Here is a 15,018-nt window from a genome sequence, read left to right on the forward strand (position 1 = left end):
CTATTGATTGAATCCATTGAGTGTGAAGGGCTTTTGCAGGCTAACAGCTCAGAGCACTGTTGTCTCATCCCAGCAAGCAGGCGCTGGCTCCATGAGCTTCTTAGGAAATGAGCAGCCCACTGCAGAGCCCCCAACACCTCCAGTGCTTTGTTACGACAACTTGCCAAGTTTTAAATGTTGCTGTTGTTGTCATGGAGATGACTACATCTAATTTTGTTTTTAATTAAAGAAAACCTGCAGAGGTTTAGAGTATGTGCTCCAGGCTCACAGGGAGTGCAGAGTAGCCAGATGCTCACAATCAAGATGACAGTCTTCAGTTCTTCTAAAAGAAGATTATTTCTTCATGAGGAGGTTTCCAAGAAAGTCAGTCAGTTGCTGTTGGCCAGGATGCCCCAGTCTATCAGACTCATGCTGCTGTAACACTGCCATCCACGGCAATTCACAGAATCCATCTCTGGACAAGGCTTTGGTATGCTTGGATTAAATTTCAGAAGGCAAGTAACAGTTTGTCAAAGAAGCAAATGAAATGTAGCTTTCTTGGCTCCTGCAGTTAATGTCTCTCTTGGTAGGGCCATGCTCTCTGCAGTCAGGTTTACTTGAAATTGCTGCTGCACAAACACCTCTGTCCTCAAACTGTTGTTAACTGCCATCCTAAACCTTTGCATTTACCAACTGCTGGTGCATCTCAGATTTAGCATAGCCCTGACTCCATTTTGAATATGCAGTATCCAGGCTAACAGTGACAAAATGGAGTGTGTATAGGAGTTGTTTCATCTCAGGCACAGCACGTGAGGCTGAGGAGGCAGCTGTCCCTTGTCAGTGGCCCAAGGAGGCACCAGTGATCTGGTGGTTCGTTAGGCTAATGCGACTGGGGCAAGGTAGCCTTGGAGTTTTTTTTTTTTGAGCCTGGACTTATGACTACAAGAAAGTATAGTTTCTGCTAGACCCATTCACCAAGAGTGAAATGTTTTCTAAAAAAATACTCTTCTCAAATCCAGACTCTTAAACAGCTTTGTGTTAGGAAAGTGCAAACATCGCTTATCCAGTTATGATTCCATGTGGCAATGGGCACTGATTATCATGGCTCCGGGCAATAAGGGAGCTAGAAACACATGGAGGAACAGAGAAGCAGCGTCTCTCTGTTGCTACCCCAACAAGGCTTCATCTCAGATCCTGAGAAGGACTCGGGGTGATCCAGAGGCTGTGCTCTTACCTTCACTGGAGCTCTCTGCTTGTTTGGAGCTGCTGTCCCAGTGCTGCTTGGTGCACAGCAATCCACATGCTGGGACATTCAGGTTCCCTGCTCTGATGTGGAATGGTCATGTCCAGGAGGAGGAAGAGACACTGCCTCAAGCTGATGGAGACCTGTTGGGCAAGTGGAGGCCAGCTGTGGCTTGTGGTGTCTGTGCCATGGTCACCTCAACCACAGCTGAAACCCAATGGGCTTATCTCTGGCAGTTTAAAGTTACTTGCATTTGGGCCAGATCCCTGGGCTTTGTTTGATCCAGCACACCATACCTTCCTTGCTCCAGGCAGGATGCAGGATTTGTCTTGTACAGCTTGCTGCAAGCAGTTTTACCTCCTTAAGTTGCCACAGGCCTCTTTGCTCTGCCCAGCTCCTTCAGCCCTGCACACTTTACCAACACTGCTGGAATAAATGGCTGCAATAAATATGTCCTTATGCCTGAGATCAGAATATGTTGTACAGAACACAACGATTTCAACTTACTGTTCAACTCATCAGTATAATTACATGCCCTTTTAGCACTTGCTACCTGAGTGTACAGCTCTCTGGTTTGGCCAAACAAAGAAATAGGTCCATCTTGGTTTGCATGCGACTGGATCACCAACAAGCAACTCTAAAGAGTTAAACATTAGTTTGCACCACAAAAAAGTGCAGTTCCTTTATCTAAAGTTGCCATTCCCAAGTCCACTGAGATACAGTATCTCAGCAGGACATTTTCTTTTGATTTGAATCTGGCCCAAATGCAAGTAACTGTACACTGACCAGGGCTAAGCTGTGCTCCTGGGGGAGTCGCTGACACGTGCCGTCTGCAATCTCCATCTACAGCATCTGCAGCAGGGAAAGGCAAGCGTCAGCCACCCACAGCAGGCACAACAGGCTGTCAGGGGCCTCTGTCCCTCCTCCTCGTGGGAGCACAGCATCTGGGAAGCCTGGAAACAGTGAAGCTTTAGTCTTTGAAGGTAAGATCTTTTTATCTCTTCAGTTCCCACTCTAATCACTAGGCTTTTCTCTGCACATCATATAGGTTCATGCTGTGAGGAGGCCACAGCAGCAGAGTGAGCAGGAAACCAAAACTGGCTTTTGGTCTGAAATCATCCTTTAAGAAAACCTAGGATGCATAATGCCACCAGCTGGGGTACAGCACCCTCCATCTTCACCAGCTACACTCAGAGCATATGCCAGTGCAGAATGAAAACAGCACAGGGTTGAGCAGCTTCTTTAAAAAGTCACCCCGTGAGCTGATACCAAAGCATGTGCCAAAGTTTTCCAGCACAAAAGCTCCTGCACTCATCACCAATGCCTTCTGTACCCAGCAGACTTTAAGAAGAGCTACTTGAAAACCATGAAGTTCAGAGTCCCATCTCCAACAGTATTTTTAATAAATACTTCTGAAGAATGTAACCATTTCTGTAAACGATTTAACACTATAAAACACCCCTAAAAGAGAACTTTGTGCCTTACAGCACTGATGCCGGCTGGCAGACAGGAAAGCAGCAACGCTTTCTGGGTTGCTGTAGATAATAAGGCTCTAGAATTAAAATATCAGCCACTTTCTACCTGTTCCCCTCTCAGGACCTTGCCATACTATAGAGGTAAAGCAGTGAGTGTTGCCCCCAGGCCAGAACAAATTCTTCAACAACCCAGAAAGAAGAACAAAAAAAAAAAAAAAGTAGCTTGTGAAATTCAATCTGGTCCCATTCCCTCTTACCTGGGAGGTGAAGCAAGGCCAGAACCTCTTGCCTCTTGAACAGCCTGCCGGCTACAAATGCCACTTTCTGTACTCCTGAACTCTGCTGAGGGCTTTTCAGCTACTATCTGATGACAGCAAATTCCACTGATGAGAGATGCAGCAAGGTAAATCAGCCCCAACTAAGCAGTGTCAGACCTGGCTTGAATCTGAGCACAGTCTGTGTGTTGTCAGGCTCCTTCTACACATGATACAAATCTCCTCTGCTCGTCTGCTCCCAGAGCGGCCCTGCAGCAGCTTGCTCTCACTGTAACCTTCCTACTATAAAAAATGTTTTGTTCATACCTTTCAAAGAACAGGCTGGAATCCTGATGCTGCACTGTACCTCCAGTTCATGTCTGTGCAGTTCCCTCTGATTTATCAGTATTGTTTGTGAGATATCCCTTCACTGTTTTCATGTGAGAAAAAAAATAAATCAATAAAAACATCAATTTTAAACTTTTTAAAGACTTATTCTTTATATACTTCTCTAGCACCTAAGACAAGAACATCTTCTGAATATTATATTAAATTCCAGATTTTATCTTCCACTCAACACCACTGGGTCAAACTTACTTGAAATCCAGAGGGAACTACTTACAGATACTTGAGCTCAGATGGTCTAGTGAGGTTAGCTTGCAGAGAATTCAGAGGTTTAGCTTGAAAAAAGTGGTCAGAGCAGCTGCAATGTGTTTACAATTGTGCAGATTCATCAGTGGAGAGACTGCTACAACCTTCTTAGGTTTTTCACTCAGCACAGAGTCAGGGGCTGCTGGTGCATTAGACATCTTACAGGAGCCTTTTGCAATCTCTGCTGTTCAGAAAGTTGGAAGTTCTTCCTGCTGATGCTAAGTCAAAGGCATTTACAAGAACAGTCATGGTGGTCAATGAATTCAGATACAGTGACGGAATCCCAGCAGCACATCCCTCCCTCCAACACCTTGGATGTGGGGGGTCTCCCAGGAGCTGAGGCTTCATGGAGCATTAATGGCTCCTTTTGAGAAAGAGTAGATAGACCCTTCCATTGAAAAACAGCACACATTCATTTTGTAGCCAGAACTTTTATTTTCTTTATATCCAAGCTTATCATTGACATCTGAAAATAAAATCTTTCATTTACAAATGGACTAGTGCAAATTAAAGATAAATTTGGACAAAGAGAAGACAGACTGCATGTAACAACAACAACAAAGTGTGTGTTAGGCTGATCTTCCTGGAACGGCTGGAGGAGGTCGCCTAGGAAAAAGACAAAAAATAACCCAAAATTCGTGGGGAGGGGAAGAAGAGATTTAAAACAAAAGCTCAAGATACAATAAAATGACTCATATACAAAATTATCTTAATAAAATGAGTTAAGAGGAAAAGGCACAGAACATGCACAGTGAGGAAAAGAGCAAGAACGAGATCAGGATCAGCTGGCTATCAGCACAGCCTCAGCTTTCATCCTCACCGCTTCCCATCTGACATCCTGGCGCCAGAGAGCTGGGACAGTCACACTGAACAATCACACTGGACAATCGCATCGCAAGTGCGTTGCTGCTCAGAGGCTTTCTAATTTTCTTGGAGGAAATAATATCCTCCAAAAGAGCCTTTCCCCAGCCAGCCTTAAAATTTGCACTGCTATATGCTTCAAACGCTGTTCTCACTTCTACAAGTGAGATTCTGATGAAATCAGGAGTGATAAAACAAGATGGATCTATGCGCTCGTGTATCTGGAGGGGGGGGGGGGGGGGGGATTGCTCATTGCTCAGGAAGTTAGAAGCTTGGGTGATGGCACTGCTGTGAATCTGCTGCCAAAATGAGCAGGAGTGACCCCTGGCAGCGGGTGCCTCAGTGCCTCGGTTGGAGGAGAGTGGCTGCTCATCCCATTTCCAGCATACAGCACCTGTGTGTTGCTGGCCAGCATGCCAGGAAGCAGCTCACACAGCAGTATGTAACATAACGCAGGCAGAGACATGCACGTGACGTGGCTGTTTACCAAAGGAGGCTGCACAGACTGCCTATGACAAAAAAAAGGTTCCCAAATTTGCTGTGAGTACAATGGGGACGTGAGTGCTTTGCTCATCCCACCTCTTGTTCCCTCTTTCCCAAAACTTGAAGAGCAGCACGGTGATGGTTTGTTGGGAAATGCCCCCTGCTGTCATGCTGTTATAACTGTGCCATGCAGATCATCTCTGAGCACCAATTTCACTTACTTGGCTCACACTAACCTAAAGGAGGAACTGAGTAATCAAGGCATTTTGAGGCAGCTGCATGTGCACATACAACCGCTCTGGGGGGAAATCCTTTCCAGGCAGGACATGTCCACATGCACAGTTTTACTCCAACTCCTGAGAAGTTGCTCTGGCCCTGCACTCAGCTTTCAATCTCCCCCCAGACACACTTTTCCCAGCAATGAAACAAACAGCATGCACTGCCTGACAAACATTCACTTAGCAAAATACCCCTGCAGCTCTGCAAGCCCCTAGCAGGGCTGCATGCTGAAAGCTTCCCATGGGCTGCTTCTCTTCTGTCTGCCCCTTCCACGACATGTGTATGATCTGAGCTGCAGCACACACCTCTCTGGTCAATCCTCACCGCAGTCCCAACAGAGGCAGGGTGCAGAGTGCCAGATTGGAGATCGCTCATGCGCATCAGAAAGTAATAATAAAAGCCCATCAAGAGTTACAGTTTATTTCAGGTTCAGAAATGCAGCATAACATGTTTACAACAGGTGTATGCAATGCTCAGTAATGACCATGGTTTCGAGAACCGACTGGCTGTGCTCAAAGATCAACACCAGATACCATTTACAGACTACGAAACCAAAGGCAGATGTTTTGGTTCATATGAAGCAGGGTATTAACGTACAGAGCAAAATTCAGTAAGAAATCAAGCGTTTGCTTCTTACAAAAAGAAGTCATTGTTTACACCATCCTGGAAAAGTAAAGAGACAGGAAGTAAAGCAAACGGCCAGCAAGACGGGACAAATCATATATCAAGCAAGAGTGGAGGACTGTCTGGACGGGAGGAGCCATCGGCATCAGCTCGCCTGCAGACAAAGCAAGAGGAGAGACAGGCAGAGTAACATTCATTTACACAAGGGAGTTGTTCTGCAAGAGCCTGGGGGAGGAGGTTCAATGCCACCGTGGGAGGAGGTGTGCCATGAGCACACCAAGGAGTCGATGCCTCCCCAGTGCCACATGTGCAAAATTGGTCTGCTTAGAATTCAGGAGGTTTGGACTATTTTAAGACAGAAAGACAGAACTAGGCAGTAATCTTAATATGCTGTACACATCATGTAGTGTAGCTGTCTGCAATACAGAGTATAATATTTTCTACGTTATACTTCAACATGAAATGCTATAACCTCTAAAGTACCTCCTTTAATATAATTACCTACTTTTATGAGGCTTACTCAGAAAGTGCAATGAGATCGGCAATAAAACAAACATACATCAACTATGTACAAAAGCCTTTTCTTCAAACATACAATCATTTTAATCCTAACACAAGATCCCTGGACATTAAAGGCCAAGAGCTATTTACAGTGTGAGCAAGCTCCTCAGCTGCTGGTCAGCCATATGAAGGTGAGGTGGAATGTGTTCTCTGGGCACAGGCCCAGGCTTAGCCTCCATGCAGAACTAGATAAGCACCTTCCTGCAGCTTTGCTGCCTTCGTCATCCAGCTCACTAAGCTTGCAAACCCTGCTGTTGCTTAACGGGAGTCTCCACTGCTCCCTGGCAATCTTCCCTTTGCCTGAGGGTATCAAACAAATGGAGAGCAACCCGTGCTTCTCTGTTATGGGAGCCCAGGCTCAGCTGTCCCTGGGTAAGGGTACCTGCAGAGGGGCCGGGGCCAGTCCCAGCCAGCCGGTCCCCCTAGCAGATCCCTGAGAATATACTGGTGAGCTCTTCCTCCTGTCCTTCAGGCACAGAGCAAGCTACTGCCAACTTGCTCCTCTGAGAACAAGGGATGGGAGAGACACAGCTTACCAGAATCAGGAGCCAGCAGGACAAACAAACACATTCCAGGCACTGTACAGCACGAGGAAAATGGGTCAAAGCTAGGGAGGAGAGTATGTAGTCAATTGCAAGTGGCAATTTCTTGGGAAGCAATTAGCATGTTTCCTAGGAACGATTCTTTATAGTTTATTCTAAAAAGTGTATATGCAATACATTCGAGGTGAATTCATCAATCCATGGATCTGTGCTCAACACCAGTTATTAGCTTACACGTCTCAAAGCTCTGTATTTCAGGAGCAGGTTCCTATTTAGATGTGATGGAGATGTAGAGGATGGGAAGGCTGCGCAGCCTCAAATGAGCTCAAAACTGCGTGCAGAATGCACTGCTGCTGACACTGGGGCCACTGCACTGAGCTGTGCTATTTCCTTACTCTTGACAGAAAGGGTCATCAAAGTAAATTAAGGAGTCTCAAGTACAGAAGATTTAAGCACACCTTTTTAAGTCAAAACCTACATCATTTAATTGAGGCTCCTAACTTACCGGCATTGCCACCCTCATCTTCCAAGCAATTACACCAGTCTGAGTCATCCCTTCTCTTTCCACAGAACAAATGGGAGAGCTTGGACAACTCAGCCAAGTGCTTAGGATAAAGTGGGATGAACACAGCCCATGGGCTCGCCGTAGCACTGAACGAATACCAACATCTGGGATTAAGGTGACTTTCTGTGGCTGAGGTGGAACAATGCGGTTGACTTTACAACCTTTTCATCCTTGAAAGCTGATTCTGTGTGCTCCGCGTGGAGGATCTAAGCCTACTCCCCAAACAAACAGCAGCCATTTAAGCAATCTTCTGAGCTCACCGAGATGCCGGTGCTCTGACAAGTTTCCCCGTGCTTCAGATGTTGACCTCAGCTCCCCAGGTGTGTGTCACAAGTGTGTGGTTGACAGGAAATTAAAGTCAGGCTAGCATACAAATCACGATGCTTTCCCGAACTCGTTTCTCTTCTACAAGCAGAAACACGATTTGCTTTGGTAGTGAACGTAACTGTTATTCAATCAGCGGCCTGGGAATATTTAATGGGCAAAATCCCCACTGGTTGTGGCTCCTTGATTGGATTCTTCCTAACCACGGGGCTGCAGCATACTGGAGCCCTACATACAGCTTCAATAAGTGAATTTATTAGACTGATTATAGCGGGGGACTTTGAAACCACCAATCGCTTTGCCTAGGGATCTGTAACCATAATTGCAATAACAGCAATTAATATTTTCTGACTACACAAGGCCAACTTCATCTCTGTTTTAATCCTGTCAACTCAAGAAGTTTTAAATTACAGGGGTGTTGCTGAGCTTAAGTGTTTAAAGTTAAGGAACGCAGTTAAGACAAAAGGTTTTTTATATTACATTAATACACAGTGTAAAACAGGCAGAGAACTTCTGAAAGTGAACATCTGCTAAAAAAAATGCATGGCCAGGATGCACAGCTGAGCATTTCTCAGCACCTTTTTGGATACAATGACTCCTAATCTGAAGTGAGTAGAATGTCAAGAGACACAAAGGGAAAATACTTAGTGGACGTTGTGGAACTTTATCGACTGGTGTGAGCAAATATCTCAAACCCAAATGGGATCCCTTGGAAAGCCCAGATGCAGATCTAGGCCATAGCTCTGAACTGGCTCCCACAGTGGGCCCATGTACAGCTGTGCATATATTTATACATATATACATCTCTCAGTTCTCTGGACCCTTCCACGCAGCATATATATACATATCACATGCTCTCACTTACACACAAGGCTTCACATGAGTTCAGTGGGAGGACCGATGTGAGTGAGCGCTACCAGAGGACAAAGCAAGCTGGCACAGCCTGCTCTGTCACACACTGGCTCTTCAAAATGCCCTTCTCAAATCTTTGCTGCAGGGTGAGCCAGCTCCACAGCTTACAAGCCGGGGTGCTGCAGCCTGCTCCTTACCTGCCACCCAACCAGCTCTGCTATCAGTCAGCAGAGGGGAAGGAAAGTGAAGCACACACTGTCTCACACACATCCTTCTAGTTTAGCAATATTCCTTATAAACTTAGCTGCAGATCAGAAAAAATGATAGGAGAAGCAGCGTTCCAGCAAACTCCTTGCAAGAGAGATGAAAGCGTGAGGCCTTCAGAAGAGCTTGATAAGAAACCACGCTTTTCTCTGCCCAGTTTAGCCATTAACATAGAAAGTGGGCACAACTGTAAAACACCACGTGACAGAAAACATGAAAGGTACAAATAAAAGCAAGATTTCGGCAGGTAAGAGAAAAAGCAGCAGCTAAAATCAACACGTGCACAAACACAGACTCAAGTCTTCCTTTGACTGTATAGGATTGTGAGCACGGGTGCCTGGGTGAACACGTGTGTCAGTACATTAGCTAACATCAGCTACTGCAGAAGGAAAAGTCAAGACAGCACAGACCTTCCCAAAACATTTGAGAGCTCATAAACAATGCAGAATGGACAGAGATATATCAGTAAAATTGGTTACTTGCCTATGGACGTCCATACATGCGACTATACATTGGTTATTGCAACAGTTATCAAGCAGTTTGCTTCCACATATTTGGTTAACAATGAGTGGCATGCCAGAAACTTCATTTAGTCTAACAGGGATGAATCTAATGGACGAATTACAGTGGGCCGAGTAGGTGAGGGGGGTGGTCTTCGACTGGAGAAAAAGAGAGAAGAAACAGTAAGCACAAACATTAAGAGCAAACTCTGCACCTTTCGTGGTTGCTACATGAACCTGCACATGCACCCAAACACAACCATTTCCATGTATACTGGCACCCACAAGGAAGAAAGCAAAGGGTTTGCAGCATGCATACCGTGGATCAGTTCCCTCATGTATTTGACAGCTCTCTTCTCCAGCTCACAGACTGCTTAACCTCTGAACACAGCCACTCTCTTCTGCCAGGGAAATCAGCAGTGGATGATCATTATTCCTATTTTCTCAGGGGTCATCCCAGCCTGGCCAGCCACAGAATGGATTTATGGGCACATGTGAGGGTCGTCAGATGCCTTCACAAAAGCAGCCTGCAGTGACTTCTGCCACTGTATGCAGAAGAAAAATCTGTGGCTTCTTACACAGTTGGTCTTACTGGGACCACAGCACAGAGAAGTGGTGGCACAGAACTGGTTCTCCTCCAGTCTGTTAAAGGGGACACACAGACCCTACTAAAGTTGCAGATAGCTTATCTTTGGTCACAACGCAACTGCCTTTTGCATTTCTGCTTATATTTAGGGTACACAATCCACATCAGCATGGCATGGAAATAAATCAGGTTATTTCCTGATTGTTAGGTGGAGTGTTTTTGTAAATATTCCTTTTCCCCTGGGCTCAAACAGCCCTCTGCCATGCAGAGCCTTGCTGAGAGGTACGTACCTGTTTGGCCTTTAGCTCCAGCACTGGTTCAGACACCTCTGCCTGGTGCTGCCTTGTTCTCTATCTCCTTGCTACTCTGCTCCCTCAGTAGCTATTCAGCTCTCTCCAGCAGCAATCTACTGCTCCAGTTTATTCCATGCCATCTCTTAGCACAGTGTTTTTGCCCCCTAGTTACTTGAATGGGAGGTACAAATGCTCTCTCTGTTCCTTAATCTGACAGAGATCATCATAAGAGCATATATCTGAGCTTGTGATCTGAACAAAGGAAGCCAAGGGCTCTTCAATTCTAATCCAGCTTTGGCAGACTCTATCAACGACCCTAACAAACCACAGAGCCCTCTCCTACTCCGTCCTCTACCTGTCAAAGTAGGAACTGCCTGTCTCTGAAGAATATTACAAAGAAAATTTGTCTCGTTCTGTTAAATAAAATTAAATAGAAGATGAAAAGAATACAACAATGTGTTAATCTTCTTTGAACTGGAACATAATACACAAGACAAATTTACACTTGACCAAAAAAAAAAATCTTGTTTGGCTTAAAGTGCATCTTGTATGACAATATTCTCTTTTGGTGAAGAAATGAGAATTTTAATCCCTAACATGCAACAAACAGAACGCATGCCAACCAAGGCGTTCAAGTAAATCAGCAAGCTAAAACAAAATAGGCAAAATATAATTTCTTCATGGTGTATTTTTCTTACAGAAAAATGTTACTGTCTTAACTATTGTTCCTTGTGTTGCTCCAGTGTAGGTCTTCTGGACCCATTTCCAAAATTTGTAGTTTCATAAAGAACCACTTCTAAGGCTCTGTGTTTCTGCTGGGTTGCATTAAATTATTCCTTTGTTGAAATGCCTCACATTGCATTGTTTAGCGCTTACTGAAAACATCATATCATGTGTATACAATTTACAAACAAGGGAAAATGCATACAGCTGTCTTCATATCAAATTTAAAAGTTACAAGCCAAAGCATGCATTTTAATATGAGGTTGAATGCAGCACAATGAGTTCAAATAATGTAATTTAGTCAAATTGCTGTTTAGCCCAGCTGGATCAGAAACTGGAGGGCACAAGGGGAGGTTATCCTGGATTTAATCACCCAAACCAAACCTGAATCAAAATCAGGCCTGAGCCCTCTTTTCTCCTTGACCCAGGGCTGCTGCTGCACTTGGACAATTATTTTTTATTTTCCTTCAAGCCCAATCCAAAACTGCTCAGGAAAATACAGGGATGCAGTGAGGCACAGGCAGACCTCCTCAGCCCCATTCCTCTCCTCCATCCCATAATGGTGCTGCCTTGCTCCATGGGCAGTGCAGCTGCTCAGAGCTTCCTTCTGGCTCCACGATCACACTATGGCTGGGGGAGCGGGATGTGCCCTCTGCAAGTCAGAAGCACCCTCCAGAGGAGGCAGATATGTCATAGAATAGAGTCATGGAATCATGAGGATGGAAAAGACCACTAAGATCACCTAGTCCAACCATCTGCCCACCCGCACCATGCCCACTGCCCATGTCCCTCAGTGCTACATCTCCGTGGCTCTTGAACACCTCTAGGGACAGTGACCCCACCACCTTCCTGGGTAGCCTTTGGGAAGAGGCAAGGCTTGGGGAGACCTGCAAAAGCACCGTTCAGTCTCCTGGGCGCATGCCTGTCATGCAACAAGATGGGCCAAGGACCACTGCCTCAGGCATGGCCCAGCACAGAGCTGCAGCTTGGGAAGAGACCTGGCCTTCATTAGCCACCAGCATGCAGTCATGATGGCATGAGCTGGAGCTCAGGGCAGAAAGTGAGGGAACGGACAAGCCCAGAAATTGTCTGTCTCTAGATTTCCCTACCAAGGTGACAAGCCACTACACGACCATTTTTTACTCTGGAAGCACAATTCAGACCTCTTTTTCTCCTTCTAAAAGAGAAATCAACCCCAGGCTGAAGGAGAAGCCTACCCCCATGCCTGTCTCTCCCTGCATCACAGCTGGATGTGCTGGCTGCGATGGAGCAGTGCAGAGCCTGGCACCCAAACTGCCACCCCGGGATAATGGAGCAGGCACCTCCAAAAGCACAGATCTGAGGAAGGCTGGCTTGGCTTTGGCACAGCTGCTTTCCGAGCCTGAAGTCGAGCAAAGGTTAAATAAATGTGTACTGCCAGTCTCTTCAAATGGCAGCCGTGCAGAGGCCGGCAAGCAGAGCAGCAGAGGGAGCTGCAGCCTGCCTGTGGCCGTGCAGCTGGGGCAGCCGCAGCACAGCAAGCCCCCGCAGGTCCGGCTGCACTGGCTGCCATGGCAGCGAGGAAATATGTGACTAAGCCGTATTAAATGTTTAGTCTGGAGCCAAAAGATGAGACACGGAGAGACAGCACAGAGCACATTTTCTCTGTGTTATCAGAGCGATTCCATCAGCAGCACCAAGCTGCTCCTCCTAGGCTGCAAGGGGCTGCTCTGGATTCATAGAAAGCTCTGTCTTATAAAAACTGCACTTCTGCACTAATTCCTGTTTGCTTATTGTCTCAAGCATTTTCACTGTGTGTTGCAGTTGTGGGGCCGAGTCCCACTGCTCAGCCCCTCAGCCCCTTTATCACTCTGCTATTTGCCTTCTTTTTTTCTTCTTCTTTTTTTTTTTTTTCTTTTCCCCTTTATTTTTAGGGTAAAAAAAAAAAACGAAAAACAAAACGGGAAACAGTGTTTGTAAAAGTTAGTGCTAAAGGGGCAGGGGATCATAGGTCCCTAGGGTTGAGTAAACGAGTCTGCAGAAAGAATCAGTTCTTCTAACTAGCACACATTAAGCAGACATAAAGAATTTACCAATGAAAATTGTGGACTAAGTATGTATTTAATAACTCCCTGATGTTGCTGCAGAAACTCCTCCTTTGAAGAACTCAGTGGGATTTTGAACGGAGGATAACTCTTACCCCCATGCAAAAACTTTTTTAAAAGGAAAAGTTTTCTATTTATTTTTAACCTAAGCAGCACACCCCGTTTTTTTTTGATTTAGAGAGAAGTCCCCAAAAGCTTCAGCTAGGCAAGTACAGAGCGAATGAAACTAAGTAAAGCAAGTCTAGACTTAAAATGCGATCAGAAACATATGGGAGCTCTTCAAACATTTGCCTTCTGCAGAGTGCTATCACTCCCCACACAGAGTCCACAAAATATGCTTTCAGTAAAGCAGAGCTGTAATTACCATGGGAGGCCCCGTTCTCAGAAGATGGCTTCTCTTCTCGGAGCACAGCTAGCATGCTTCTAAATAAAAGGCTTGCGTTTCCACTTACGTTTCACATTCTTGTTTGCTTGTGACCACCAGAGAACACTTGCGGAAGGCATGCACATAACTGTATTTTATGATACATTCCTATAGATCTGAAGCTGTAAACAAAAGTCCATTATTCTCTCCCTTTTCCTCGATCTCAGTTTCCCTATAACGCAGGCCCCTTGGAGTACCCCGTGATGTGATATTCATTGTTTTTGCAGAATCTAACAAGAAAACAGTCTTAAAAAATCTCTAAATGGCTCTAGGTCTGACTGAAGGCAGATTTTAATTGAGGTGACAATAAAAATCTGGATGTGAGTCACTCCAGAACAGAAAAGTGGCTTATTTCAGGTGAGAGATAAATATCAAATCTCATTGATGTGATTATTCAGAGGTACACGTAGCCTGTTTCCGAGGCCTGTCCTTGGGAGAGTAACGGTGCCTTGACTCATCTGACTTCTAGATGACTTTCTCAGTTTCAGTAAGATTCCAAAAGACCCACACAACTTCGGCCCTGCTTTTCCCAATTCTTCTATCAATCTATCTTTATACATTCCATCTTGACCTTCACCAGCTTCTGCATTTGGCAGAAAATCCAAACAGAAGTGAAAGGGCTGTAGTTTAGCAGGGGGTTGGACTAGATGATCTCCAGAGATCCCTTCCAGTCCCTCCACTTCTGTCATTCTGTGTAGCCATGATGGCTGAAGAATAGAGGCGAGATACGGTTTGCAGGTCTGACGAGCTTGTCTAATGTCTGTGCTTACTTAACACTCTTCCTGGCCTGTAGCAGAAGCAGCATGGCTGCTCTGGAGACTCCAGAACATCAGCTCAGGAGTCAGATCTTGAGTAGAAGCAGGAAGATCATGAAGAGGAAAGCAACTTAATACCAGTGACAGGTCACAGGAAAATAGGAAAAGCAGAAAAAGGATGAAAGTAAGAGTGGTTCAGCAGAGCCATAGACAAAAATGGGTAAGAGATGTTATGGGAGAAATGAGAAACAGCCCTCAGTGGTGATGAAAGGGGAAAGTAGTGGAGGAACGCTTGCTTGTAATGGTCCCTTACCTCAACACTATGGTCCAAGAGACTGAAAGTTTCTCTCATCTGTTTCTCTACTGAAAACTGTTGTTTTCCGTATTGAACACGAAACATTGCTAGTCAGCATGCCAACAGGATTCTTCTTGGAGGGCAAGTCAGGAATGGAAGAACTGAGATGCATAGCATGCGACTGCCAGGTTCTGAAGCAGCCCTCCAATAGAACATGTATGTATCAGGCTCCACGAACATAGAGAGCATGCTGTATTGCCAATACTTGCACTATTTCACTATTTCAGATGACCCAAACAATATTCTGTCAGTGGAGTTTTTGTGTTTAGTATGATCAAGTTAAAGTAGTTAGATCAAGTGTTTTTATCTGATGCCTATTTCTCTTCAGTGAAAGAATAAAA

The 15,018-nt window shown here is 45.3% G+C and overlaps 1 protein-coding gene across 4 annotated transcripts in view; it reads right to left on the reverse strand.

The window, feature by feature from the left end:
* Positions 1-4,014: 4,014 nt before the first annotated feature.
* Positions 4,015-15,018, reverse strand: part of DNM3 (dynamin 3) — a 166,772-nt gene continuing 155,768 nt past the window's right edge. For 2 of the 4 annotated variants that reach the window (XM_052665623.1, XM_052665622.1), the window contains 2 exons: positions 6,947-7,017; positions 4,015-4,208 (listed from right to left, as the gene is read on the reverse strand). In XM_052665623.1, the coding sequence (XP_052521583.1) occupies positions 4,015-4,208; positions 6,947-7,017 (265 nt within the window). Of the gene's footprint in view, positions 4,209-6,899; positions 9,617-15,018 lie in introns of those variants that run through there. The other 2 variants (XM_052665620.1, XM_052665619.1) reach the window with 2 other exon arrangements.

The sequence above is a fragment of the Tympanuchus pallidicinctus genome, unplaced genomic scaffold, assembly GCF_026119805.1.
Source record: "Tympanuchus pallidicinctus isolate F22 unplaced genomic scaffold, pur_lepc_1.0 scaffold7, whole genome shotgun sequence".
Lineage (NCBI taxonomy): Eukaryota > Metazoa > Chordata > Aves > Galliformes > Phasianidae > Tympanuchus > Tympanuchus pallidicinctus.